The sequence below is a fragment of the Mauremys mutica genome, chromosome 13 (genome assembly GCF_020497125.1).
Source record: "Mauremys mutica isolate MM-2020 ecotype Southern chromosome 13, ASM2049712v1, whole genome shotgun sequence".
Taxonomy (NCBI): domain Eukaryota; kingdom Metazoa; phylum Chordata; order Testudines; family Geoemydidae; genus Mauremys; species Mauremys mutica.
In genome coordinates this window covers 1,222,376-1,245,251 of record NC_059084.1, presented here as the reverse complement: position 1 = coordinate 1,245,251, position 22,876 = coordinate 1,222,376, and the positions used below count along the sequence as shown (strand labels likewise).

At 57.5% G+C, this 22,876-nt stretch overlaps 1 protein-coding gene across 1 annotated transcript; it reads right to left on the bottom strand.

The window, feature by feature from the left end:
* Nucleotides 1-10,342: 10,342 nt before the first annotated feature.
* On the bottom strand, nt 10,343-12,310 carry LOC123348265 (whey acidic protein-like; the record flags this gene model as incomplete). The annotated part of the gene is made up of 4 exons (XM_044985771.1): nt 10,343-10,587; nt 10,749-10,892; nt 11,293-11,433; nt 12,157-12,310. Coding segments are annotated over 4 exons (684 nt in total), but the record flags the coding sequence as incomplete, so codon positions are not given.
* Nucleotides 12,311-22,876: the final 10,566 nt, after the last annotated feature.

Here is a 22,876-nt window from a genome sequence, read left to right as displayed (position 1 = left end):
AGGTGACTTCATGTTTCCAGGCGGCTCCACGCCCCGACTGGGGCAAACAGCTGAGCCCAGAGGCCACTGATCACTGGGCCTCCCTGGAGCGAACCTCTCGTGAAGCTCACCCAGCGCCGGCCCCGGGAGCTGTGTGGGACGGGACGCTCTCAGCTCATGGCAAAGAGCTGGTTCCCCAGAGCCAGATCTGTCATTCTCCCAACACACACGCGTCTTCATTCGCCTCCAGCCCTCCCTCTTCCCTCTGCTGCTTCCCGTGAGGAGCTGCTGGGCCCAGGCCTGCCACTGTCATTCCTAACGCTGGGCACACCGGCCTGGCAGCTCCCCATGGCCCAGAAAGCAGGACTCATGCGCCCTCCCCTCCCCAGAGCTGGCGGCAGGGACAGCTCCAGACAGGACTGCCCAGATATCACTGGTTCTCAGCATCAGCTAGTGCTAAAAGGCACTAAAGCTCATTAAAAGGGTTGGACAAATATTTTCCATCAAAACTTTTTCTGGATTGAAAACTAGGGGTTTTTAAAAAGCAGAAAAAAAATCACCGACAATGTCTGCTTTCCTTCAAAATTTGTTGTGGTTTTTTTAATTGAAAAGCTGAAATTAGTCTGACAAAACCTGAATATGGTTTGGGGTTTCAGAAGTGTGTGGCCAAATATTTGCTGCTTGCTGTGTTCGATTGTTTAAAGAAACAATAAAAAAATTCTGCTTAAAAAGATCCAAAACTTTTGAACCACCTCAGCTTGTGACCAAACACCTGAGCCCATCCAGGCAGAGATTTTTCCAGGTTTCTGATACTCTGCTGACTTCCTTGACTCATATCTGTCTCCATAACTTTGGGTTCATTTAGCTTAGGCCTGGTCTACACTAAGGGGGGGGGTCGAACTAGGGTACGCAAGTTCAGCTACGCGAATAGCGTAGCTGAACTCGAACTACCTTAGTTTGAACTACTCACCCGTCCAGACGCCGCGGGATCGAAGTCCACGGCTCCCCCGTCGACTCCGCCACCGCCGTTCGCGGTGGTGGAGTTCCGGAGTCGATGGGAGCGCGTTCGGAGTTCGATATATCGCGTCTAGATGAGACGCGATATATCGAACTCCGAGAAGTCGAACGCTACCCGCCGACCCGGGCTGGTAGTATAGACGTACCCTTAGAACATAAGAACAGCCATACTAAATCAGACCAAAGGTCCATCCAGCCCAGTAGCCTGTCTACTGACAAGTATCAGAGGGGAGCCGTGTTAGTCTGGATCTGTAAAAGCAGCAAAGAGTCCTGTGGCACCTTATAGACTAACAGACGTTTTGGAGCATGAGCTTTCGTGGGTGAATAATACCCACTTCGTCGGATGCATGTATTCACCCAGAAAGCTCATGCTCCAAAATGTCTGTTAGTCTATAAGGTGCCACAGGACTCTTTGCTGTCTACTGACAGTGGCCAATGCCAGGTGCCCCAGAGGGAGTGAACCTAACAGGTAATGATCAAGTGATCTCTCTCCTGCCATCCATCTCCACCCTCTGACAAACAGAGGCTTGGGACACCATTCCTTACCCATCCTGGCTAATAGCCATTAATGGACTTAACCTCCATGCATTTATCTGTTTCCTAGAGCCTGGCGCCATGGGGTCCCTCACAAACTGGAGAGGGTTACTGTGGGTTTTTCTTTACTATAGCTTATGTACATACTCCACGAACTGAGCATTTGAGCTTCTTCCAGAATCTGGGATGAGCCTATGTTGTGAAAACGGAAATGCTCAAAATAGCCTATGCATGTGAATGGACACAGGGTGCTAAAATTAAATTAACCCAGGGGGTCTCAAACTGGGGGTCGGGACCCCTCTGGGGGTCACAAGGTTATTACTGGGGGTTGCAAGCTGTCAGCCTCCACCTCAAACCCCGCTTTGCCTCCAGCATTTATAATAGTGTTAAATATATAAAAAAGTTTTTTTATTTTATAAGGGGGGGGGTCGCACTCAGAGGTTTGCTATGTGAAAGGGTCACCAGTATGAAAGTTTGAGAACCACTGAATTAACCCCTCTGGAGCCTCAGGGAATGCAGGGGAGGGGGGTCTCCCTTGGTAGGGTTGGGAAGGATATTGCTCTTCTCATGTGATCCCTCCCCCAGTGGCTACTTTTAAATGAAGCTGCCCTCCTCTGCCATGAATCTCCCTATGGCACTGAAATTAAATACAGACTATAACTTGGCATTTGAGAAGTGAAAGGGATGGGAGCCCCAATGGAAAAGCTAACAGCTTGGCTCTTCTGCAAGCCTCAAAATGCTGAATGAGCTTTCGGGTGGGGAAGGCTGCGCCTCCCAAACAGCCTGGCCCTGCCCCCTATCCGACCCCCACCCACTTCCTGCCCCCCGACTGCCCCCCTCAGAATCCCCGACCCATCCTGCTCCTTGTCCCCTCACTGTCCCCCAGAGACCCCCCCACCACCCCCCTTGCTCCCTGTCCCAACTGCCCCGATAGACCCCCGGAACGCCCACGATCCAACCCCCCCGTTCCCTGCCCCCTGCCTGCCCCTGGGACTCCCTGCCCCTTAGCCGCCACCCCCCCCCCCCGCCTGGCCCTGGGACTCCCTGCCTCTTACCCCCGGCTCCCCCCTCACCCGCAGCCTCAGCCCCTCCAGGAGCGCCCCTCGACAGCTGCAGCGCGGCTCCGGTGGGGCCCCTGAGCCCCGCCCCGCTCAGAGCCGCGTGTCAGGGGGCGGGGCTGGGAGCTCCAGGCTGAGCTCAGCTCAGCTCCCTCCGCTCGGCCCGGAGCTCGCAGCCCCGCCCCCTGACACGTGGCTCTGAGCGGGGCGGGGCTCAGCGGCCCCGCCCCCTGACACGTGGCTCGGAGCAGGGCGGGGCTCATGGCCACGCTGCTGCTGTCCCGGGAGGCTCCTGGATGCGCTGAGGCTCCAGAGAGGGGCGGAGACGGGGTCAGGCTGGGGCTGGAGGCGGAGCCATTCTCGTGGGGGCCCCTGCGGCCTCTGGGTGGCGCTGGCTCCAGAACCTGCCCCTGCCCCTGGCACTCTGCCCCCGTGGGCTGGGGGCTAAGGGAGGGGTCGCGACGTCCTTCTCACTCTCCCACCGGGTCTCTGACGCGCCTTCGGGGGGCAGGGATAAGGCCCCCCAATGGCCTGGGCTACCGCGTGTGTGTCCTGAGCTCTGGATCCCGCCCCGTCCATCTCTGTTCCCCCCGCACCGCGGGTGCCCTCAACTGATGTCTAACGCCGGGAGTTGCACGTCTCTGTGCTGCCGACCCTCGTCTCTGGGACGTGACTGGAGGAGGGGCGTGGGGAGGGCTTGTGGCTCCCACCCTGTGCCTGGGGCCCCTGGACTCCTCAGCCGCTCATGCACCCGGCCCCACGCACATCCTGCCTCCAGCCCAGCCCGGCTCCTGCTCTCCCCTTAGCTCTGCCCCTCTGGCCCAGCAGCTCCACCTTACACGGGACCCCATGCTCCTCACTCCCTCATTGGCCTGGCTGCCCTGTCAATCAGCCTGACCTGGAGCACTGGCCTCTCCCCATTGGCCCTGGGGACTGTCAGCCTCAGAGTTCTGATTTTCCATTTGCCCTCCCCCTTTCTTTTGGTACTGGGAGAAGGGAACCAACCCCCCGACCCCGAGTTTCAGTGGGGGACCAGCAGCCCCTGACACCAAGATGCTCCAGGCGGGTGTTTGACTTACTGGTTGCAGCATTTCCCCAAATTACCGCTGGGTTTTCTCCTTTTTATAAAAGCTTCTTTTGTGAGACAGGGCAGTGGGGTAGGGCTGCCTCCTGCAAGCCCCCACCCCCGGGGTGATTCATCACCTCCCAGAGAGGCGACTCCATGGGAGCCAGGGCACCCCCAGCTCTCCTTTAACATGCTGGGGCACTTTGAACATCCGCGTGCCAGGAGCCACTGCAGCCTGTGTGTGTGTGTCCTCTGCCTGTCTGCAGCGGGGACACCCTGGCTTCCCCAGGCACATTGCCAGCGTGGGCAGGCCCCCCACTGCTGAAATACAAAGGACATGCCTTGATTCAAGGGTCGGGGCATTTCTGAAACCCTCAGGTCCTGAGTCAGGGAACGGCCTGGAGGCTGGAGCGGGAGTTTGCCTGAGGATGCACTGCAGGACCTTGTCCGTAGTATTGACAATCCCATTGCCTTTCACGGCTGATCAGATAGACACGGAGTGACACCAGCCAGTAACTCTCAGGAGAGTCCCCGGCTGGGGTGGCTGCTGGGTGACTGGGGAACCCTGAATGTATCATAGTGACATCATCAGGCACCCCAAACTGCATCACGCTAAAGAGCGTCTGCACACCCGGCTTGTAATAAATAACGCCGGAAGGTGGCTGCTGCTTCGGCTCTCTGGACACCAGGATCCCTGAGCCAAAGGCAACCTGGGCTCATGGGCGCTCTCCCGGGGTTAGAGAGGAAATGCCCAGCACCCAGGGCAGCTGTGTGAGCCATTTCTCCTGTGTCCTGCCCCTTGAGCCCCCGCCCCAGCTGCGCCCCAGACGAACAGGACCCCTCTGAGCCCCGGCAGGAGGTCCACAGTCCTGGGTACCAGCCTACAGAGGAGTTCGGTAGGACTGGTATTGTCATTAACTCCCAGCCATCGGCTTCCACTGCAGAGAGGCCCCAGGCAGAGGGCAGCCCCCGCCACTCTCTGCCTCGCCCTACAAACATGGAGGCAGTTCTCTAGGGCTATTCCCAGGCAATGGCCGCGCTGGTGAGTCAGGCTACGTCCCCATCGCCGCTTGTTCTACTCCCACCGGCCGCCTGTTTGCTGCTTCTGCAGGCTGACTGTTCGCTGTTCCCACCAGCTGTCAGTTATCTACTGTGGCCACCTCTCTGTTGTGACCTCTACAGGTCAGTCTCTGTGATTTTCAGCTTTTCCCAGGCTGGGCAGAAACACTGTCCCACCACCAGTGATTTCAGCTCTCATTTAAACACTTAAAATAACAAAGGCTCCTAATGGAGCCTATTTAGCTCTGTCTTTGAACAGTGGGAAGAAACAGGTTAAACCAGACAGGGGACTCTCACTACCTACCCCTACATTCACCCAGCACCAGTCAAAGTTGATCACTTTGAGCAACAGGGCTCTAGCTGCTGGATATCATGGTAGAGTAGGTGTGTTCATGTAAATACAGCAAAGAATCCTGTGGCACCTTATAGACTAACAGACGTTTTGGAGCATGAGCTTCATCCACTTCGTCGGATGCATGTATTCACCCACGAAAGCTCATGCTCCAAAATGTCTGTTAGTTTATAAGGTGCCACAGGACTCTTTGCTGTCTACTGACAGTGGCCAATGCCACTTGCTCCGGAAGTCTCTCCCGCTCCCAGCTAGCTGTCAGGGAAGAACTCCTTCAGACCCTGCTTATACACGCTTGCGCCTTTCCATGGCAGCCTGGGGGCCTCTGCTCCCGCTGTCCATCACGTTGTTGTTTGTGAAGCATGGCCACTTCACTCCCCCTGTGCTGGGGGAGCCAGTTAGGAATGTGTCTGACCCACCCCCCAAGCTCAGACCAGACCCACAGGTCTCTGCCTGGCTCCCATCTCAGATCTCAGCACCTGTCGGGTGTGGCTGGGGTCCGGAGCAGGAACCCCAGAGAAAGTCTTTCCCCTGGGATTCAGAGGCGGGCCCCACGGGCCGGGGTCTGGTCGCTCCGGTGGGGATGGGAAAGCAAGCCGGAGTGTGGGAAGGGAGCAGGGTCCATCGGCTCACACCCCCGGCCTCCAGCAGCAGGCCCCTCTCCTGCCCAAAGGGACAGTCCTACGGCCCCAGCTTCTGCGGGGAGTCTCAGGGTGGCAGAGCCAGGCTGCCACTGCGGGGTGAAGCCATGTTTATCCAGCCCCAGGGCACCGTCTGCAGCTCGCTGCGCTGGGGAGATGCTACGAGAGGTGGGGCTACAGAGGGAACATGCTCCTCTTGTAGCGAAGATCCTGTGGGGCGGGGGACTGCGATCCTTGGGATCTGGTGTCTCCAGCACACGAACAGCTGCTCTCTGGAGCCAGGGACTATGGGGCAGCTCACGCTCTAGTGACACTGTCCAGTGCCTGCCACCCCCCCAGGAGACCCCCTTTCACCAGGGACATTAGCCTGGGGCACAGGCTCCAGCTGCAGGGACAGTGAGGCCCAAGCCAGGAAATCACAGGGAGGCCAGCTGAGCTGAGCTCTTTATTACACAAGCCACGTGCGGGGCGAGATCAGGCCCACGGGCGACTGGGCGTGGGTGTCAGGTGGGGACCGGATTGGAGGATCCTGTCCCATCCCCCCACAGGCCCTGCTGTCACGCTCTCGGCTCGTCCTGGTCTCTCTCTCTGGTCGGCCCTGTGGAAGAAGGGACAGTCGGTCAGGCCAGGGGCTGCTCCTGAGGCTGGGGGGCAGGGAGGGAGGTGACAGCAGCAAGGACCTGCAATCCTGGACTGCCTCATGCGCAGGGCTGGGCACAGAGATCCCGGCACGCAGGGGGCCCCTCGGTGTCAGGTGCAGGCAGAGCGGTTCTGCCTTGGGGGGGGGGTCGGGGGCACGGCGGATGCGGCTGCACCGGGCCCTTTCCGGGCAATCGCCCTCCTTGCAGCAGGGCTGAGGGCACGGGGCTGGGTGACCTCGGGAGCCACCACTGGGCAAACCCCCTGGCACAGAGCAGCCCCGGGGAGGAGGCAGGAGACCCAGCCGGCCGATATCACCCCTGAGCAGCCCTCTCCCCATCTCCACGCCAGCCTCCCGCAGCCCTTCGCCTCGTCCCCAGAGAGCTGGGAGCACCGTGGCGGCAGAGGGCAATCTGCACTCCCAGCTTCCACGCAGACCCCAGGCCTGGGGGGAGCTGGGTCCCTCGCAGCAGGTCTGTGACTAGAGTGACCTTTTCAAAATGTAAAAACCCTCTGTGGCCACGTCCCCTGCACTGCCTCTTCGCCCCGGCCCCGCACTCTGGCCAGGCCAGAAGCCGGAGCCAAGCCGTGGGAAGGGGAGCCTGGGCCGCCGTGGGGAGACCCAGACCCTCCACCTGCCCTGGGCGGGGGCCGAGGTGCCCGAGAGCAGCTCCAGGCCGGTTTTCCTGCCCCCTGGGGTAGGGTGACCAGGGCAGCCGGAGAGCCTGGGACTCCCCCCAGCAGCCTGGGCTCCCCTTACCATGGCCAGTCTCAGCCAGTTGGGGTTGGGGGGGGGGACAGTGCCTGGGGCTTGTCTGGGCCCCTCCAGTAAAGTGGGTCCTGAGGGAGCCCGGCTGGGGCAGGCTCTGGCCTTGGTGATGGCGCCACTCCCGAGGGCCCGAAGCAATTCCCTGCCCCAGGCCCAGCGCTGGGGGCGCTGCCGGCTCAGCCCGGCAGACAGTCGCCTCCCAGCAGGGCCAGTGAGTGCGGCTGGGAGGGAGGGGGTCTCTGGGAGGGGGGTGCTGGGCTGTGAGCGGGGGGGAAGATGTGTGTGTTGGGGCACTAGGGAGTGGGGGCTCTATGTGGGGTGCTGGGCAGTTGGGGGGGGAGCTGTGAGCAGGGGGGCACTGGACAGGGGTGATGTTCTGCAGGGCGCTGGGCATTTGCAAAGGGTCTGTGGGGGGTTCTGGCCATAGGGAGTCCTGGGGGTTTGGGTGGGGGGGGGCTGTGTGCATGGCATGGGCCATGCTGGCGGCACAGGGCTGGGCAGGCCACTGTGCCTCTGACAGTTGCCGGTTAGTAAATAGTCCCCTGCACTGGGCTGGGTGAAGTGGGGCCGCCCCTGCCATGCCGTGCCCCTGGCCAGCCCCTCGCTGCGGGGACAGACCGGAGAAATGGACCAGCCCTGGAGACAGCAGTGAGAGATTAGATACCAGATGGAAAACTGCCCCCAGGCCTGCGCTCAGGGCACCCCTGGCCTCTGCCCTAGAGCTAGGGGTCCCCGCCCAGTCCCTCTCCAGTCCCCGTCTCACCGAGAGCTCAGCGTAGGGAGGGGCGGCCTTCCAGCCAAGAAACCTCCACTTCCAGCTTCAGCCAGGCTCTCCCGGGCCGAGCCCCGCCCAGCTCTAGGGGTGAGGGGAGGAATTCTGTCCCAGGGCTTCCAGCAAGGGAAGGGTGGATAAACACGGCGCTAAGGGATGCAAAGGGAGCGGCCGAGGGGCAGGACCGCCCGCAGGAGCGAACATCTCTGTGGTTCTCTGTGAATCCTGCACAGAGCTCGTGTCTCTCATGCTGGGCTGATGGGAGATCCTGGCTGTGCCGCGCCCAGCACCTTTGGGGGCCATAACAGTAACAGCGTTTCCAACGGGTGCAGAGTGGCGAGTGGAAGGGCCAAGGGCTCGTCCCAGCTGCGCTCTCACCCCTGCAAAGAGGCACCTCCCTGGGTAGCCGTTTGTTCCGTTTGACAACAGGAGAAGGGGAGCAGTTGCTTCAGCAGCTGAACGCCCAACGGCCTCAGGAAGGGGCCGGTCAGTTCCTGTTCCAACACGAAATGTAGCAACAGGATCGCAGCTGCGCAACGTGGCAACTACCTGCTCAGGTCAGAGCTTTATACCCCCCCCTCCGACCCTAACAAAGCCAGGGTGGGGTGACACTGGCAATCCGAGTCCCCGCGTCTCAGGGGAGCGGTGACAGACACAGCGCTGGAATCAGTCTGGCTCACCTGTGCGTTAGTGGTGTTAACACAGGGGGTGGGATGACAGGAATCTGTTTAGTGTTTATTGAATGCTCGTGTGTTGCCACCTGCATTCATCTCGCTTACAGCATCCGTATCCCATAGTGTACGGTAATATTTGAGCAGTCATATGGTGAGTCCCTGTGACTGTGTAACTCGCCAGAGGGGAGAAAGCCGTGAATTAGTGTGAATGGCTGATCTCCTGCAGAAGCTGTTATGTCCTGCCAACGGGAACGGGCCATTGACACCAGACGGACTATTGTGGGGCATTAAAGAGGACAAATGATGTTTGTTGTTTTGCCCTCCCTGCCCCCGTGAGGATGAGTCGTGCTAGTGGATTCCTCCCATCACTGAGTTTGCAGCTGAGATCACAAGGACGGATGGGGATAAAGCCCCCAAACAGAAGGAACTGATGCTCACTAGACTGCTTGGACTCTGGGGTGGGCAGGTTTCTAGGCATAAGCAAGAGATTCACAGCCGCTCAGCCAGGGTTAGTCCTGAAGGGCATATAGCGCTTGCTCATGATAGAAGCTTCTATTTCCTGATGAAAGTTGAGATAGTGACTTATTTGTGTTTCTATGTTTACCTGCACTAACCTTGTAAATAACTCTCTGGGTTCCTTTTCCTAGTTAATAAATCTTTAGATAGTTTATTGTAGGATTGGCTAGAAGCCTTCTCTCTGGTGTGAGATCTGAGGTGCGATTGACCTAGGTAAGTGACTGGCCCTTTGGGGCTGGGAGTCAGCTGAATATTGCTGTGATAAGGAACCAGCTATCACAAAGGTGCACTCACCTGGGCGGCGAGACAGACCGGCGTACCCAAGGGGCCTTTCTGGGAGGCCCTGGTTAGGCTGTTATGGTGCCCGAGGAGTTCACACTTAATAACTGGTTGGTGACACCAAGGTAGCGAACTCACAGCCAGTTTCTGTCAGTGAAACTCATGTGGCTCAGGGGTGTGTTTCTTCACACTTCTGAATAACATACGTTATACCGGCAAAACACCGGTATAGACACAGCCTCCCGGCTCCTCCACAGGTCCGGAGACATTCGGCTCCAGTGCCCAATTGTTCCCACTGCCCTGGCAGCCGCCATAAAGGAACTCGTCACACGTCTTGGTGACTGAGTAGTAGAAGTAGCTGCGACTGCAGGCTGAACGTGGGCCGGGCTGCACAGGGAGCTTGCAGGTCTCTTTAGCTACAGAGCCCGGAGAGACGGTTCGGAGAAAAGGGAGAACTCCCTGAAGGCTCTCAGCCTCCACGTTCAAATCTAACTGGGACCCAGTCTCCAGCTGGGGTGGGAGATGGGGCTAAAGGGGGCTTGGTCACGAGGGCGGGAGAGCCGTGCGCGTATCCGAACCCCATGAAAACCCGTTCCTTAATGGTCACTTCATTTACATATTGGTTGAAGAACGTTTAGGGCCGGATTTTCAGAGACTAAGGTTAGGCAGGTAAAACCTATGTGCAACTGCAAACCCCGTTTGCTAACAGTTACAGACTGTGTATGCAAACTCTCAGTCCACACGTGCATACGACTGCTCATGGCCATTTCATGCAGGGCTCCTTCACGGTACAGCCAGGGCTGGTTGTTTATGATACTTATGGCACAGATTCATACGCTGAACATTTTTTAACTGATTTTCGTGATGGTCTCCCCTGCCCTGACCTCCCACAGCAGGACTAGAATCCAGCCCCCAGAACGAGCAAGCTATTTTTATTTAGTCCCGTTTCCCACCCTGGACTCCTGGGGATCAGTCCCACCGGCAGTTGTGTTAATTCTCAGGCTGTCCCAGCTCGCTGAGCTGCCCAGCCCAGGCGAGCGGGTTCACGCGCTTGGTCCCCTTACCGCGTTTCCTGCAGGCCCGCTGGCACTCCTGGAGAGTACTAAAGTTGTTCCCGTTGCCCTGGCAGCCGCCGTAGATGAATATTTTGCACGTCCTGGAGGCCGGGTGGTAGAAGAAGCGACGGCTGTACATCTTGCAAGGGCCCGTCTCAGGCGGGAGTCGGCAAATGTCACCTGGAGAGAGGCGATGGGTTATAAGAAGGGCAGAGATCTGCAAGGGGGCTCAGGTAGTGAACCCAGACTGGAGGGGAAGTGGGGATGTCTCTGGCCCACAGGATGCCTGGCAAGTGCTGTGGGCCTGAGGGCTCCTATGCCCCTCTCTTTGCTGCTAGTACCTGTTACAGGAGCCAGACAGCCGAGGCCACAGCCAGTAAAGCAGCATTTCTGCCTGTTGGGACAGTCCCTGTCGTCGCTGCACTTATTCTCACATGGAGCGAACGTCTGCAACACTCTCCTCTTGGGGCAGGTGCCAGGTTTGGCTGGAAAAGGGAAACAAGAACAGCTCATGTCTCTGCGGGGAACAAACCCCAAACCCACAGGCCTGCACCACGGACCTGAGCCAGGCCCAAGATCTGACCTCTGGCCAAGGCTTTTCCTTGGAGTCCTGGTCTGCGCCTCTCCAGGACTGGTCTCTGCTGCTTCCAGCCAGACCCTCCCATCCCATGCTCAGCCACAGGCCCATGGGCCCTACACCCTCTCCAGTCAGTCCTCTGCCTGTCCCAGCTCTGTCACTTAGGCCCCCTTCCTCCCTGGCCCAGTCTCAGCCCCAGCCCCAGATGCGTAGCCGTGCGAATTACACAGAATGTCCTGGGGGCGCATCTAATAGACAGGACCAAGCACCCCTCCCTTTGACACCCCCGCTCCCAGGTGCGGCGTTACCTGGCACTGCCGGTGTGCACTGCACATTGCATCCCAGGCTGCAGCACTTGTTGCCAGCTCCACATTCGGTGTCATTGCTGCATTTCACAAGGCAGATTGTCACCCTGCTGGAGTTGAACTTCGGGCAGTACCCTGGGTTTACTGGGGAACAGAACAGCGAGAGAGCAGGCTCAGCATTGTCTGGACTAGTGACAATGGAAACCACAGCCTGTGCTCCTGCATCCCTGAGCACTGAGCAGGCTGATCCCCCACCCAGCCAGATCACTGGCCTTGCACACACGGCCCCGTCAGTGCTAGCTAATGTCTCTGCCTGTAGGGCTCCAGCACCCCCCATAGAACCCCCACTAGTGCCCCAACACACACATCTCCCCCCTCAAGCCCAGCACCCCCCAGGTCTCCCAGAGACCCTCTCCCCCATGCCCTGCCTCCTGGCTGCACTCACCGGCCCTGCTGGGAGGTGACTGTGCTGCCGGGCTGGTCCCAGGGCGGGAAATCGCTCCAGCCCCTCGAAAGTGGCACAATCAGCCAGGCTCCCTCAAGACCCACCTGCCTGGAGGGGCCCAGCCAAGCCCCCGGCACTGTCTCCCGCCCCCCACACACACACTTGGCTGAGACTGGCCAGGCTCCTGCATCAGTCCCAGGCACTCAGCTCCAGGGAGCCCCACAGGCGGTGGGAAGCAGAGACTGCCCAGAGCCAGAGCTGCACTGGGGTCCGGCCAGGGGGCAGAGGGCAGAGAGGAGCCCTTGGCTGGTGGGCAGGCCGAGAAGCAAGTGGCTGGTGGGGTCTCAGGGTACAGTGCAAGCAGAGCAGGGGCCCGGCGCGATGGTAAACCCAGCACTGGGTGGAGAAGGAGAACCCCTCACCTCCTATGGGGAGTCTGCACTCCCCCCCGCAGCCGTTACTGCAGCAGCGCTCAGATCCGGGGCAGTCAGCGTCCGTGGAGCAGAAGTGTTTGCAGTTCGCAGCCCCCACCTTGATGGGAGCAAGGCACTCGCCTCCTTTCACTGGAAACAAATGGGAAGAGAACCAGGGTTACAGAGCATGGGGCAGACCAGGGCCGGCCTCCCTAAAGAGCCCTGGAAACCTTCCAGTTTCAGGGCCTGTTTTCAACTGTGTGTCACTGGAGACACAGGCCTCAGGGAGGGGGCTGGCGGGAGGATCCAATGGGCCTGCTTTGAGATGGGCCCAGGAATTAACGCTGAACCCCATCCTGCGCCAGTCCCACCTGGGGGAGCACACAGCAAGCCCCCACCACAGCAGGGCCCTTACATGACAGAAACGAGTGTAAAGTCAGAGCAAACAAGACAAGGGAACCAAAACAGAGAGAAGGCCCCTCTCCGGGGTGAATCCTCTTTGCTGTGCTCTCTACCCCGTTCCCCAGCAGGGTCTGTTGTGATTCCACGGATCGGCTGGGGCAATTTCCACTGGAATCACCACCGGGCAGCAGTTTCTATTCGGTATATATCCCTGTGGGTGTGCAAAGACCCTGGCCTATGACACAGCATCGTATAACACAGGTCAAGCCCCGCATCCCGCCCAACAGCTCAGTGACGAGGGGGTTGGAACCAAGGGCACCCAGAGGCGCCATCCCCTCCTTCTGCCTTTGTTCTGCAAAGGCAGAACCAGCCCAGAGGTCTGGCTCTCAGGCTTTGACGTGTCACAGGTACGGAGAGAGCTGGGAGAGCTTCCTGCCGGCAGCAGGGCGGGGAGGCAGCTCTGGCTACACGAGAGAGCTCACAGCTGTCCCAATGCAGCTGCACCAGAGTCTCTAGTGGAGCCCCTCTAGGCCGACGGGAGTCGTTCTCCCACCCTAACAAGCGGCGGTAGCCGTGTCAGCGGGAAAAGCGCCCCATTGCCTGTCCACACCATCGCTTAGATCGGTGTAACTTATCTCGCTCGGGGGTGGCTTAGTCACACCCCTGAGCGACGTAAGTTCTACTGGATAAGTGGTGGTGTAGACTAGTGGGTCTCAACCAGGAGTACGTGAGTCCCTGGGGTACGCAGAGCTCTTCCGGGGGTACGTCACCTCAGCGAGAGATTTGCCTGGTTACCAACAGGCTCCATACACAGCACTAGCGAAGTTGGAACAAACTAAAATTTCATAGCGACAATGAACTTTTGTGCAGCTCTAACTCCATACACTGAAATGTAAGCACCAGATTTACATTCCAGTTGACATACTTTGTAACTGTCTGGTCCCAGTGAGAAACTCAGCCATTGTTCAGTGCCAGTGGCTGTGACCCGTTTGTAGTTCTATGTCTGGTTTTGCAAGCGAGGCATTTTTAAGTGAGGGGAAACTTGGGGAACGCAAGAGAGATCAGCCCCTGAAAGGGCTACAGGTGCCCAGAACGGTGGAGAGGCCATGGTGTAGACACAGGCTTAGTATCAATCTGTGTTACTCACACCCTGCCACGGGCATATGCAGCTCCGGGCAATGACTGAGCTGCACCAAACAACGGCTGGCGCCTGCCCTGACCCATTTCCGCACGCCCAGGTACCCATGTTGACAGCAGAGCGCTGTGCTGCACAGGACATGCTGGAGCCGAGCAACGAGTGAAAAGTGGCTTCACCAACACGTGTTCACCAGTATTTGCCCTTGAAGCGTTGCGGCAGCTGCTGGGCATCAGGAAAATGTTAGTGACTCTCATACATTTCACACGCTTCAGCACCAGTGATGGCGCGTCTGATGCTGCACCCCCAGGCTGGGCAAGACTTGACATTCCTCATTCCCTGCTTCCAAACGCTTCAGGCATTAGCTCAGGGGCAGAAACAACATGATGTGACTTAGGCCTGGTCTACAGTACGGGGGGGGGGGGGGGGAGGGGGTCGAACTAAGGTACGCGACTTCAGCTATGCGAATAGCGTAGCTGAAGTCGAACTACCTTAGGGTATGGCTACACTTACAAATCTGCAGCGCTGGTAGTTGCAGCGCTGGTCGTCCAGCTGTGCAGGGCCAGCACTGGTGTGTGGCCACACTCACAGCTACCAGCGCTGCAGTGTGGCCACATTTGCAGCACTGTTCGGAGTGATGCATTATGGGCAGCTATCCCAGCATTCAAGTGGCAGCAACATGCTTTTCAAAAGAGGGGTGTGTGGGGCAGTGTGACAGGGACCGGGGGGGAGAGAGAGAGTGGATTTTTGGAACTGACACTGTGCAAAATCAGAAAATTTTCCCACCCCCTTACTGTTAACTGCAAACAGCCTGCATCCAACATACTCCCTTTCCCCCCTCCGCCCCCTCCCGCCGTTTCTCTCAAGCAAAGCAAACACTCAACCCCTGTGAATGAGACAGGCAGGGGGTTCTCTCATTTCATTGTTGACAGTAGTTACAGTTTGATGACAGCAAACAGGAGCTGTGTTTGAAGCAGCTCCCGGTGCACGGAGCCCGGAGCTCCGAGTTGACAACAAAACCCAACCCCTTATTCTTTATCTGCAAAAGCCTGCAGACCAGATAAGCAGCTGCCGACTCCCTTTCTCACTGCTGGTCAAGCAAAAAGCAAACACTCAACCCCTGTGAATCACGCAGGGAGGAGGATACAGATTGATCACAGCAAACAGGAGCTGTGTTTCTTTAGATAAGCAGCTCCGGTAGAGCAGCTCCGGTAGCAACAGGAGTTCACAACAAAACAAAGAGAGGCTGCATAACAAAACAAAGGGAGTAATTTAGTTAAAAGCATTCTGGGATACATCCTTATACCCTGGAGGCCAATAACACCGCTGGTGTGTGGCCACACTTGATGACCAGCGCTGCAGCACCAGCTCTGCAATCCTTATTCCCCATGCTGAGCCAGGTGTACGGCCAGCGCTGCAGCCAGGGAATTGCAGCGCTGGATGTGCCCTGCAGGTGTGGACACTTACTAATTGCAGCGCTGGAAAGCCTCCACCAGCGCTGCAACTCGCAAGTGTAGCCATACCCTTAGTTCGAATTTCCTACCTGTCCAGACGCCGTGGGATAGAACTCCGCGGCTCCCCTGTCGACTCCGCCACCGCTGTTCGCGGTGGTGGAGTTCCGGAGTCGACGGGAGCGCGTTTGGAGTTCGAACTATCGCGTCTAGATTAGACGCGATAGTTCGAACTCCGAGAAGTCGAACTCTCCGCGTCAACCTGGTGGGTAAGTATGGACCTACCCTTAGGGAGCCAGTCACACGGGAAGAAAAATGACCAGGGCCATTTAAAGGAGACAGTTCACAACCACCCCAGCGTCTCTCCCCATGGGTTTCTTCCACTGTCTGGTGAATCCATCGAATAACAAACAAACATGCTCTAGAGCCTTGATAACGAGTCAGCGCGGCTCAGCTGGCAACGAACAAGACAAGCGCCGGACAGCCTGGGGGCTCCAGGGCAGAGGGGCCCGGGGAGGCTGCGTTTATGGGGTTTTGGCAGTGGGGAGGGAAGGTGCTGGGTGCATGGGGCCGAGAGGCTGCTTGGGGCATAGGAGGCGGCAAAGGAGCCCAAGGCAGGTTTCAGGGAGAGGCGCGGGCAGAGGAGGGGATGAGGGAGAGGCTGGATTAAAACTGAACGAGGATCCAGAGCAGAGCTGTCCAAATGGCATGGGGGCAGGGGCTGAGCAGCAGAGGAGGAAGATCCTGGGGGGATCGGTTGGGTGGGGCAGGGAGGGGAGGCCTTGGTAGCACAGGGCCCGACAGAACAGCCCATGCAGGCCATCTCCCAGGCTGGGCCGGGGTGGTCCCTGCAGCACAGCGGGCAGGACAGCAATTGCCAGGGCCCGGGCTGCTGTCTGGGCAGCCGGGAGAGGTGAGCAGTCGACTGACCCCCAGCCTGGGCTCGGCCAGAGGCTTGGTGAGTGTCTTGCCCTTCGCTCCGCTGTGGGAGCCCCCGCTCCCGGGCGATCTCACTGGTCCTGGCAGGAGTTCAGCTCACCCCCTGCGGGGTCTGGCCAGACTCCAGCTACAGTTCACTGGTCTGCAGCCCCTGGAGCCGCTCCCCAGGTCCTGCCACAGGTCACTGGCGAGAAGCAGCCCTCCCGGGCCCCTTGGTATCAACCTGGCAGTGCCAGTCGGTGCCAACCAGTATGTGTGCGGGGAGAGGGGGCCTGGCCACTGCCTCAGGCTGGGCTCCCCTCCTGCCTGACCTCACTCCCTGCTCCCGAGGAAACGTCTCCCCCTTTCCTGAGGCCACTGGCACCCTTTGAAGCTCCCCGCTGCAGGGGCAGCACGATCTGCAGGTGGCCGAACAGGGGCTGCCTGAGTGCAGAGAGGCACCTGCCTTTGGACCTGGCGGGGGTGGGGGTCCCATCGCCTGGGGGTGTAATGGAGAAAGACCCGGCAGGATGGGGTGAGGGTCTGGATGGGGGAGGGTGGGGAAGAGAGCTCACACTGACCAGCACATGGCAGGGAGACACCCAAGGGCACATCCCAGAGCCAGGCTGCGACCCGGCCCGGAGGGAGACGGGTCCGAGGGGGGTGTCGGAGCCATGGGCATGGGGGGCTCACCAGGGAGAGCCTAGAGGGTAGAACGGCACCAGGAGCAGACAGAGGGCTGGGGAGAGCCAGGGGGCTCGGTGTCCTGGAGCAGGAGGGAAGAGCGAAAGTCCAGGGACAGAGCAAGGAGGCTTCACTGGGGCAAAATGGGGGAGGCCCGGGGACAGCCCCATGCCCGGGGGCGAGAGACACGGGTTGGCAGCAGGCCCAGGGACGCTGTGAGGGGCTGTCACGTGGGGGATATGGGGCAGGACCTGCTGAGAGTGAACGGGGCTAGGCAGGCTCAGGGCTGCAGGCAGCCAGGAGGGAAGCGCTGGCTGCCGGGCTGGGTTGGGAGCCAGGGGTAGGGAGCCCTCACCTTGACGGAGCTGCCCAGAGGCAGGCGGCAGCTCAGCCCAGAGGGCGAGGAGCCCCAGGAGGAGGAGGAGGCCTGATTTCATGGTGCTGCTGTGCCAGGATGCCCAGCGCCGAGCTGCACCGGCTTATATACCATCATGCCAGCCCGGCACTGCCGTCACAGGAGGGGACATTGCACAAGAGAGCCGCCCCCGGTGTCTGCCCCTCCCAAAGGGAACAGGGAAGCAGCAGGGCCCTGCAAGAGTTGGGAAACGTCCCTGGATGAGGAAGGTGGAAATGTAATAACAGGCTGCAGAGGTGACTTCATGTTTCCAGGCGGCTCCACGCCCTGCCTGGGGCAAACAGCTGAGCCCAGAGGCCACTGATCACTGGGCCTCCCTGGAGCGAACCTCTCGTGAAGCTCACCCAGCGCCGGCCCCGGGAGCTGTGCGGGACGGGACACTCTCAGCTCATGGCAAAGAGCTGGTTCCTCAGAGCCAGATCTGTCATTCTCCCAACACACACGCGTCTTCATTCGCCTCCAGCCCTCCCTCTTCCCTCTGCTGCTTCCCGTGAGGAGCTGCTGGGCCCAGGCCTGCCACTGTCATTCCTAACGCTGGGCACACCGGCCTGGCAGCTCCCCATGGCCCACAAAGCAGGACTCATGCGCCCTCCCCTCCCCAGAGCTGGCTGCAGGGACAGCTCCAGAACCTAAACCTGCCCCTGACATGACTAGAGGAGGGTGCATGGGGAGGTCTTGGGGTTCCCACCACAACCTCCCCATTAGGCTGTGATGAGGCCAACTAAGCAGTACGTACATGTCCCTGTTAGGGTCTGCTGACCCCATATGAGTGGCTCATGCATGTTCCCCTTAGGGTGTGATGACCCCGCTATGAGCAGACCCTCTGGCCCTGACAACAGCCACGGCCCTTATGGCAGCAAGCATCACCCAGCACGGGGTCAAAGCCCCTCCTGGCAGGGGGACGTGGACTGGGGGACCGTGGGAACGTCCATCACGCCATCGCTTTCCCAGAGCAGCACATTTGTGCTTTCCAGGTATTTTTATGAGCTACAGGGACATCACTGGGTAGGGGTGATTTATTAAAACAGGATCATAGAAGCCACAAACAGTGGAGGAATCTGCTCGACATCTTAGATGTCTGTACACAAATACAAGGAGTGCGTGGAATAAACAGGCTGAACTGGAAGGATCAGCACAGAAGCAAAATGATTACTCAGCTGGCATCACTGCGATTTGGGAGGCTAAATCTCATGGCTGGAATATTGGTACAGAGGGGTGTGGTAGTCCATGAGGACAGGCAATTGGGGAGAGGCATTGCGTGATACCTCAAGGATATGTACACCTGTTTTGTGGTCCAGCAGGAGGTGAGGAGCAGACCAGCTGAAAGTCTCTGGCTCAAACTAGCGCGGCACTGCAGCCTGTGTGCGTTCTCGCCCTCTCCGTCGGGGAGTAGCCCTGGGTCCCTGTGACGCGCTTGGGACTCACCACCGCAGCGCCTCCTACTGGTTGTCTCCGGGAATTAGCTCACTCCAGTGGAGCGCCCTCTCCTGGTGGTGTCCCGCCCATTGCCTCACCCTTGGTTGGCATCTAAACCCACGTCGCTCTTCAGCTCACGGCGTCCTCTTCAGGACCACTGCCCTCCAGCAGTGCCCCTCAGTCCATCCACACCCCCTTCTGGGGGGCGGGGGGCTGATCAGCAGTCTCTCTACGCCCCCAGCCACCATGTCCAGCCACACCCCCAAAGTCTAATCCCTCCTGTCAGGGACCTGGCGTAGTCTGTGATGGCCGCTCCCCATGGCCGATGGCTGGGTGCACTGCAAGGGGGGAAGGGGGCACCCAGGCCCGCCCTCAGCAGCCCGGCTGTCCTCCTTCTCTCCCCTCATCTGTCCACTTCCCTGGGCCCCTTGCACCTGCTGGGCCCTTCCCTTCAGGGCCTGCAGCCTGGCAGGCTACAGACTAGAGCTCCCTTCTGCTCCCTGAGCCTGGCCAGCGCTGCGCTGTCCATGGTGCAACCCCCCAGCCCTGGAGACAGACTGACTGCTCCTTTCCTGGGCAGCCTTTATATAGGGCCCAGCTGAGCCCTGATTGGCTGTCTCCACTCTTGGCTCCGATTAGCTCTCAGTAAGCCCGTCTCTAATTGGCTGCCTGTCTGCGCAGCCGCACTCTCAGGGAGTGGGGCAGCCGCCCCACTACAGCCCCCTCAGCACTTTGCCAGCCCAGTGAGAGGGGGGCACCTTGGACAGGCTGCTGAGAGTCCCCACTGGGGCCAGCCTTCTGCAGACCTTACGACTGCCTCCGCCATCGCTGGAGTCACGGCACGCGGTCTGTGGAGACAGGCGATTGGATCTTCATTTTCCATGGCTCAGCGTGAGCTCTCCTGGGCACAGAGCTGCAGGCACAGCCTGGCCGCGTCACGGCTCTTTGCAGGACTCTTGCTTTCGAGACCCCCGTTCGGTGTAGCTGCGACTCAGAATCCTCCCGCCCGCTGTGCTGCTAGCAGGCAGCACCCTATGGAGGCTCAGTCAGGATGTTCCAGCTGGGACACTTGTGGGAGGCTCTGGAGCTAAAGAGCAGGTTAAGGAGCTCACTGGACCACTAATGTTGATCTTCAATCATCCTGGAGCAAAGGGGATGTTCCAGAGGACTGGAAGAAAACTAATGTTGTACCAAATTTTAAAAAGGGGAAACAGGATGAGCCAGCTTCTTATAGGCCTGTCAGCCTGACATTGATCCCAGGCAAGATAATGGAGCAGCTGGTACATGACTCAATCAATAAGGAATTAAAGGAGGGCAATGTAATTAATGCTGGTCATCATGGGTTTACGGAAAATAGATCCTGTCACATTAACTGGATATCTTTGTTTGAGGAGATAACACGTTTGGCGGATAAAGGTAATCGTGTAATGTAATATACTTGGACTCCTGTCAAGGGATTTGACTTTATACCACATGACATTTTGTTTAAAAATACTAGAAGGAGATAAAATTAATCTGGCCGATATTAAATGGATTAAAAACTGGGTAACTGAACAGTCTCAAAATTTAACTGTAACCAGAGAATCGTCCTGCAGCGGGTGTGTCCCCAGTGGGATCCCACAGGGAGCAGGTCTTATCAATGATCTGGAAGACAATGTAAATCATCACTGATAAAGTTAGCAGATGACACAGCGACTGGGGGTGCCATCAGTAACAAAGCAGACAGGGCACTGATTCAGAGTGAGCTGGACCACTGGCTAAAGTGGGTGCAAGCAAACAATGTGTGTTTTAATATGGCTAAACATAGGCATCTAGGACCAAAGAAGGACGGCCAGGCTTACAGGGTGGGGGACTCTAGCCTGGGGAGCAGTGACTCGGAAAAAGACTTGGGGGTTATGGTGGATAATCTGCTGAACATGAGCTTCTAGTGTGATGCTGTGGCCAAAAGAGCCAGTGTGACCCTGGGATGGATAAACTTGGGAATGTCCCGTAAGACTAGAGAGGTTAGTTGAACGTGGAATCTTGAGTCCAGTTCTAGTGCCCACAATTCAAGAAGGAGGTTGATACATTGGCGAGGGGTCAGAGAAGAGCCAGGAGAATGATTAAAGGATTAGAAATCCTGCCTTGTGGTGATAGACTCAAGGAGCTCAATCTATTAAGGGGTTACTTGATGACAGTCTATAAATAACAATACGGGGAACAAATATTCAATAATGGGCTCTTCAGTGTAGCAGAAAAAGGTCTAACACAATCCATCTGAAATTAGACAAATTCAGACTGGAAATAAGGTGCAGATTTTTGACAATGAGCCTAATTAACCACTGGAACAATTTACTAAGGATCATAGTAGATTCTCTGTCACCAACAATTTTTACACCAGGATTGGATGTTCTTCGAAAAGCTCTGCTCCAGGAATTATTTTGGGGTTACACTTGTTACACTTAAAATAGGCTGCGTGGCCAAGAGAGGCAGGTGGCACATGACAAACAGCAATTCCTGAAAAACAAGTGGGTGTCACCTTGGGCTGGGATTGGCAATTGCTTCCAGTACACATGCCCAGAGCAAGGGAGGAGGCTGGCCAGAAACTGGTACACGAAACTGTCCCTTTCTGGCCAGAATTGCATGATACTGATAACTAAGTGTGGAAGTTCCATGCCCTGCTTTCACCACCACTGCGTCTGCCCCTCCATTACCCCCAGGGAGCTGAATTGCTGCTAGCAGCCATTGGAAAGGTCGGGGAAATGCTCAGTGCAGAGAAGAGAAGGAGGCCACTTTGCAGAGGCAATACAGGCCATGAATTCTACCTGCTACCAGCGAGGTGCTGCTTGGTTTCTTCCTTAAAATTTTTATTTTCCTCTAATCGAATTCCCTGCACAGCTGGCACTGGGGACTGTGGGCTGAGATTTACTTATTTATTTTGCACTTCAGCAGTTCAGGCGGCAGCAGTCCGAGCTGCTTTTTTTTTTTTGCTTGGGGTGGCAAAAATGGTAGAGAGCTGGCCCTGTCCACCAGCTGTCCTGCTGGCCACTAACCAAGATGTTTTCAGGGTCCACCACTTAACACAGCTCTCAGTGATTTCAGCCTCACTGCTGGTGCACACTGGGCAATCTGTTGCAGCAGAGACACTGTCCCAAAGCAGATCTAATACTTAGACCAGGGGTAGGCAACCTATGGCACGGGTGCCGAACGCTGCACGCGAGCTGATTTTCAGGGGTACTCACACTGCCTGGGTCCTGGCCACCAGTCCAGGGGGCTCTGCATTTTATTTTAATTTTAAATGAAGCTTCTTAAACATCCTGAAACCTTATTTACTTTACATACAACCGCAGTTTAGTTATATATTATTGACTTATAGAAAGAGACCTTCTAAAAAGGTTAAAATGTATTACTGGCACGCGGAACCTTCAATTAGAGTGAATAAATGAAGACTCGGCACAGCACTTCTGAAAGGTTGCCGACCCCTGACTTAGACCTAGGTATCAGTGACTTCAGTTCCACAGCATGTAACAAGACTCTCAATTCAGTCTGAACGAGCTCTGTTATTACACAGTGGAGAAAGGAAGAGTTCAGTGGTGTCTGGGGACCCTTCAACAGGGCTAACACTATCAGGTCCGGGTACCTGCCCCATATATATGCAAGTCATTCGGCTTTGTAACCTCCCCTGGCTAGTTTAGTTGAGGGTAAGTCCCTCCATCAGGCTATGCCAAGTACAGTTCTGTTACCCTTGATTCACACAACAAGGACAACAACCGTTTATTACTCCTGCCCCAATAACAAGGAGACTGGGGATCCCACACCAGCCAAACCTGACCATTTGTGCAAGCAATCCCATCATGCTGAGCTCCTAGGCAAGGTGGGTGCACCCATGCAGCCAAGATCAGCCCCTGAAGTCCTTTTCCACAGCTCATCACAAGATGTCAGGGGAGAGTTCATTCAGACTCCACTTACAGGAGGTTCTGGCTCACATCAGTAGGCTCCTAGGGTGAAATAGGCTGTGAGCTGGAGGAGCTGGGATGGGGACTTGTTTTTGTTACCATGTCTGTGTTCCTCAGAATGTCTCAGCTCTTCCAGATCCAGCCACAGGTTCCAGACGGAGCCACTCACTGCTTCCTGGGGGTGTTTTTCCATAAGGCTTTGACAAAAGCTGAGGCAACATCGAGGGTCCATGAAACCATGTGCTTTGGATAGCACTCCCCTCCCTATGGCACCGTGGGGCTCCAGGGCTCCCATATTCCCTGTTCACTGCAAGGGCTGCGGCTCACATACAGCCGGTTTGTTGTACACTAAGACGTGTCCCCAGGCCCCAGG